Below are 6296 nucleotides of genomic sequence, written 5' to 3'. Positions count from 1 at the left end.
GGAGTGCCCCCAAAATCCCCCGTTGGGGTGGAAGATGGACTTGGCAACCCTAGTCTCCCAACTGCCACCTGAGAGTTTTCAGAGTTGCCACCTAAGCTGCAGCACAAAACTCTGTTTGGAAGGGAGGATAGTGATGGCAGTTGTTGGAAATGTATGTGTTTACAAGGTCTGATGATTCAGTCAATATAGGGTTAACTTGTATTCCTAGTTTGCTATTGTTTAGACTGACCTGGAAGGGATACCTGGCACTAAGCCAATGGGGAATTAGCCCGGGAAAAGTAGCTTCTACTGTGATACAGATTGGTCATTTGTTTCAGGTGACTTCCTTTCTAGGGGTCAAGAAGAAGGAGAGATTCTCCATTATCTGTGTGCTTGTTTTGACTATAGGCAGCTTAGAAATGTAGCTCTTAGTGTTATGTTAATTTGTAGTAATCCCGTAAACCCTTTACCCTTAGTAATAAAGGTTTTTTAAAGGCAAAGAAATCTCTTCTTTCCAATAGAGCAAGATCCATTAATAGTCTAAGTATTAAACACTTTTTGACTATTTTTCACCAGCAGTGACCTGGATGAGGGGGTGAGGGGTGACGATGCACCCTCCCCTTCCACACCCCAAGATTCCCAACTCTCTGCTGCTCCTGCTTCCATCAGAACATCCCCCCATCTAGCACTCCGCAGGAAGCAGCTGTCCCTCCCACCTACTCCAGTGATGGGCGTGGGGACACGGTTCCACTCTGCTGCACGGAAATACTTCCACACTCTGGGGAGTGAACCCTGCATAGTGGAGTGCCCGGTGTGCTGTTCTTGTGTCCAGAGGGGCTGGGACCCACAACACTTGGGCACCTGCAAAGGGCACACCCCAGTTTGTTGCCACAGGAGGAAGGAGTGTCACCACTAGTGGGAGGTGGAAGAGGCCCAGTCCCACTCATCAGGGAGGAGTGAGTGGGAAAGAGGCTACTCAAATAAAGGCTCTGGACGCTGTGGTTGGGGCTGCAAGGCAAGCCACCCTCCAAGAGGTCATGCTCACGGAGATGCCACCAGTGCTGGGGGGAAAGGGCAAGGGAGAGGGCTCAGGAAACAATAACCTTCCTCATTGGCAAGATGATTGTTTTGGATGGCCAACTATTCTCCCTCATGGGGGACATGGCCTTTCACCAGCTGATGCACCATGTGGTTGCTTGGTACCCAGGGCTCCTGGAGCTGCACCACTGTTGTTTCTGAACCCAGGATGGCTCTCGTGTCCCGCTGCCAATTTTGAGGTGATTTAAACACACCCTTTTTTTTAGATTTTCAGATTTTTCTGCACACCTGGCAGTGTTCCCTCTAAGCTGAGGTAGTGTGAGCTAGCTCACAGTTTTTTAGCCTCCAGCTCATACATTTTTGTCTTAGCTCAGGAAAGATGGCTCCAGAGCAAACTAATTTTATGCAGCAGCCAAACTACCTGCTCACAACTTTAATGCCAGTAGCTCACAAAGTAGAATTTCTGCTCACAGGACTCCACAGCTTAGAGGGAACATTGACACCTGGGGAGTACCCCAAGTGTCCAGAAAATCTCTTTACCCTCCATGTGCTCCCTATCTACAAAAATAATTATCTGCAAGTAGGGGGCACAGTTGGGAATTAGATGTATATGAGTCGGGACCTACAAGAAACTTGTGGGAGCAGCTATCCCATTCCCCTCACCTTTGCTTCTTCTCCTTTCTCCCTACTTCTCTCACTCTCTTTCTCCTTCCTGTCACCCCACTTCTTTCTTTCTCTCTCCCCTCCATACCTGTCACTTCCTTTCTGCCCCCACCCCATCACTCTTTCTGCCCCTGTCAGTCTCCCAGCCTCTCACCTACTTCCCCCCCCCCCAGCAGCAGTGGAAGCAGTTGCTCTCCAGGAATCATGATTGCCCAAATACAGAGCTCAGTTCCTCATAGGGTTGCCAGCTCCATGTTGGAAAATTCCTGGAGATTTGTGGGTGGAGCCTTGGGAGGATGAGGTTTGAGCTGGGAAGTGACCTCAGCAGGGTATATTACCATAAACTCCACCCTTTAAAGCAGCTATTTTCTCCAGAGGAACTGATCTCTGTCATCTAGAGATGAGTTGTAATTCCAGGAGATCTCCAGCCCTCACCTGGAGGATGGCAACATGAGTTCCCCTGGAGGAAATGACTGCTTTGGAGGGTGGAGTCTATGGCATGATATGTGTCAGAAGTCCCTCCCCACGTCAATCTCCACCATCCCCAGGCTCCACCCCTCAAATACCCAGGAATTATCCAACCTGGAGTTGGCATCTCTATGTCCTTCTCATCCAACAGCTAGCCCCTCTGTCTTCAGCTTTCCATCTCCTTTTCTTCTGCAGCGTCTCCTGAGGAAAACGATGGTCTTTCTCCATAGTGGGGACTAAAGCAGTTTATATTATTCTCTGCTCTTCCTTATCCACACAACAACTCTATGCGGTAGGTTAGGCTGAAAGTATGGGACTGGTCCAAAATCACCTAATGAGCTTCCACAACCCTGCAAACCCTACCCTGAAGCTCTGACCATTATACTATGCTGACTTTCATAGGGTGGCTGCTGTTGCACAGTAGCAAGCAGCCAGGTCTAGTTGAATCATGCAAGTCAGGTGGTCTTGTCACCCAGAGAGCACTGCTAGGTCTAGGTTTGCCAGACTCCAGGTGGGACCTGGAGATCCCCCAGAATTACAACTGAACTCCAGACAACAGAGATCTGTCCCCCTGGAGAAAATGGGTGGACTCTGTGGCATTATATCCAGCTGAGGCCTCTCCCCTCCCCAAACTCTGCACTCCTCAGACTTCATCACAGAATCTCCAGAAATTTCCCAACATGGAGTGGGCAATCCTAGTCCCAGGTCTAGCTCCAAACCCCCTGCTATTTAGCCATTCATACTGCAGGGGGGATCTTTCCCAATCTGAGATCCAGTTCTGCTTTTGCTTCCTCCCTTCTCTGTCTTTCTGGCTGTCTCTCACTGTGGCTGCGGTGGGGTCTGGAGTAGATCCGTGTGGAAGCCATTTCAAAAGGTATTGCGGGGGGGGGATTCAAGTGTCCCTGAGTTTTTTGTTTTTTTTTAACTTTTTGCATTTTTCTGCAGAACCAGGGAGTCCCCTGAGTCTGTACAAAAACCTGTTGGGGGAGCACATGCCCCCTATCTGTGGAAATAAGTATCCACACTAGGGTTGCCAAATACCTTTTGCTCCGTGGCGGGGGTCCCGGATGGCGTCTTCTGTGCGCACGCCGCATGCACGTCAGCCAGAGGTGACGTGCTGACGCCGGGCACGCTGGGGGCGGGGGGGGGTTCCCCCGGGGTCCAATTCCGCGGCGGCGGAAATCGGGCCTCCAAAGCGGGGGGAAATCTGCCCCCCGGGGGGAATTGGCAGCCCTAATCCACACACAGAGGGGACTGTTGAGAATTAAATATATAGCTATAAGATATAATGTTTTCAGTATACCCGTCCCAAGTTTTAGAGGTTTGTATGCCTTGTCCTAATCTAGAAACTCAAAGGGCTACTTTTTCCCCCTTCAAACCAGCACAGCTGGCTGAACCACAGAGGCCAGGCAGGCAGACAGCCTAGAGCTTGGGTGCTCAAGCAGCTCCAGCCCCACACTGAACTACTCCTCCTCAGACTGCTGAAAGCCTCCAGCCAAACTGTGAAGCAGCGGCTGCAGCAGCAGCACACAGCCTCTTGCTGGAGCCAGAAATGTGTGTGTTTGTGTGGTGGTTGCAGAATTAGACAAAACGGTTTGCAGGTTCTCCAGAATTCTTGATCAGGCTTAAGAGTATAAATTAAGCCGCCTGACTCAAAAATTTCACACTGCCCTGCTAACCTGAATCTATGTTGTGTAGTGTTTAGAGTGCTGGATGAGGACTAAAAAGGTAAAGGTAAAGGTCCCCTTGCTCGAAAGCCAGTCGAGTCTGACTCTAGGGTTGCGGTGCTCATCTCCGTTTCAAAGCCGAAGAGCCAGCGCTGTCCGAAGATGTTTCCATGGTCATGTGGCCGGCATGACTAAACACCAAGGCGCACGGAACGCTGTTTCCTTCCCACCGAAGGGGTGCCTATTTATCTACTGGCAATTTCTTGCTTTCGAACTGCTAGGTTGGCAGGAACTGGAACTAGAGATGGGAGCTCACTCCGTCACGCGGCACACTTGGGTCTTGAACTGCTGAACTACCGACCTCCCACAGCCTGCAGTTCAGCGTCTTAACCACTTGAGCCACCGGAGCTCCTGATGAGGACTAGGGAGACCTAAATTCAAACTCACTGAGTGAACTTGTACTAGTCACTTCCTCAGCCTAACCTGCCTTGCAGGTTTACTGCGATGGTAAAATGGATACAGGGAGAATTACGTATTCCAGCTCTTAGGAGGAAGTGTGAAACAAATTGTTAAAGATAAATAGAGTGATGGAATGCTTGCAGAGCTAGCAGGTACCAATTAGAACACTGATAAATCTAAGAGTTTTCTAGGAGAAACAGCTAAGATGAATAAATGTTTAAAATTGTCTGCTTTACAGGAGTATCAGTACAGACAGCCTGAGTTTGAGCAAATGGCAGTTAGTTTCATATCAAACATTCCTAGTTCGGAAGGCTGAGAAAAATGGGCCACTTCTGATGGAAGCTGTGTGTGTATGAATGCAGCTTGTATTCTGCAAGTACAAAACTATTTCCTGAATGTTAATAGGAACCCCTCCCCTCTCCAGTCTGAAGAATGTTGGTGTGTGAAGGGAGAAACCCTGTGCTTATTTAGCTTGCCATATTTTCATCTGAGAATCAAACGGATTACACATATTTTCCTAGATGGTACCACTTCAATGGGCTGCAGTGGCTCAAGTGGTTAAGATGCTGAACTGCAGACCGGAAGGTCGGTAGTTCAGCAGTTTGAGACCCGAATGCCGCATGACGGGAGTGAGCTCCCGTCTCTGGTCCCAGCTCCTGCCAACCTAGCAGTTTGAAAGCAAGAAATTGCAAGTAGGAAGGTAACAGCGTTCCGTGCGCCGTGGCATCTAGTCATGCCGGCCACATGACCACGGAAACATCTCTGGACAGCGCTGGCTCTTCGGCTTGGAAATGAAGATGAGCACCACATCCCTAGAGTTGGATTTGACTGGCTTTAGAGCAAGGGAAACCTTTACCTTACCACTTCAAGCAGAGGAGCTCCAGTGTACCACCGTTAAAAAAAACTTTCTTGCATACAGAAAACTAACAAGTTAGAGAGAAGAATTCTAAGCTAGCCTTCTTACCATTTTATTGTAAATTGTATTAATTTTATAACAATACCCATATAGAAGGAACAGGCCCCATAATGGGCCCTATAGATGCCTGGTTTTATTAAACCACCTTGAGTCTGTTAGGGTTTAAGTCCCACATCCCTGACCCACAACATGATAAATGCCCCACAAAACAACTTTAAAATTAAAAGTCATATTAACAAAACAGCAGACAAGGAAAGAATAAAGAAGAAAAAAATATCATGAGAAGAATGGGGATGTAAGAATCCAGCTGCCCAGAGGCCATCTGAGCCTAAACAACTAGGCGTGTTTGATTGGCACCTAGGTGGTTAAAGAGGGCAGGAAGCAGATACGTGTGGAGGCTATGCACAAGATTAATTCAGGGCCTCCAGTCCCTCCTGGAGAAGTGTATGGAGGGAGCAGTCAGCCACCCACATGAGCAGGGTAACGAGCCAGTTTCATATATATTATGCCTTAATATTGATTAAATGTGATGTTTGAATGCAGGTTTATTGCATTCCCTGAATATTATTTACCTACCTCTTTGAGCACGACTTCAAGCTCCAAATCAGTTATATTCAGAATGGTACTCAGGTCTTTGCCAATCTTCTCCAACTCCTTAATGGTGTCATTGAGTTTCTGATACTCTGCATCATCCTTAAAGCCTTTCGCTTCGATCCGACGTATTTCATTAGTCAAGTTTATCAGTTTTTCCTGAAATTCTACGATTCTAAAGTGGATTGCTATAACCTGGAGAAAAGTAAGAAACATTTACAGTGTACACTCTTCACGAGACATGTAAAGTCCCTTTTGTCAACCATCTTTTCACAACCATGGGCTGAGATTAAGAACAAGGGTGGCATGTTCACAGAAATTAGGGCTTGGATTTGAAAAGGGTGGATGTGGGTTCAAATGATAGCTCAGCAGTTCAGCTCCTTGCTAGTTTTCTCTGTCTGGAAATCCTTTGGAGGAGGAGCATTCCATTACAGGCAGCACTCAAACAGAGGTTTTTTATCTACCTTGGTTTCCACTTTTGTTTTTTTGGGAACATTACACAATGTTGCTGTCGA

General features: G+C 47.8%; 1 protein-coding gene across 1 annotated transcript in view; it reads right to left on the bottom strand.

The window, feature by feature from the left end:
- The window catches only part of LOC107116960 (olfactomedin-like), a gene marked incomplete at its 5' end in the record, with an annotated part of 17202 nt that extends 11226 nt beyond the window's left edge, over nucleotides 1-5976 (bottom strand). The window contains one exon of the mRNA XM_015418989.1: nucleotides 5767-5976. Coding sequence (XP_015274475.1) covers nucleotides 5767-5976 — 210 coding nt within the window. The remainder of the gene's footprint in view (nucleotides 1-5766) is intronic.
- Nucleotides 5977-6296: the final 320 nt, after the last annotated feature.

Source organism: Gekko japonicus, unplaced genomic scaffold (assembly GCF_001447785.1).
Source record: "Gekko japonicus isolate JY-2015 unplaced genomic scaffold, Gekko_japonicus_V1.1 scaffold3252, whole genome shotgun sequence".
In the NCBI taxonomy this organism is placed as follows: Eukaryota; Metazoa; Chordata; class Lepidosauria; order Squamata; family Gekkonidae; genus Gekko; species Gekko japonicus.
The sequence above is the reverse complement of the archived record's forward strand: the minus strand, read 5'-3'. Positions and strand labels throughout refer to the sequence as shown.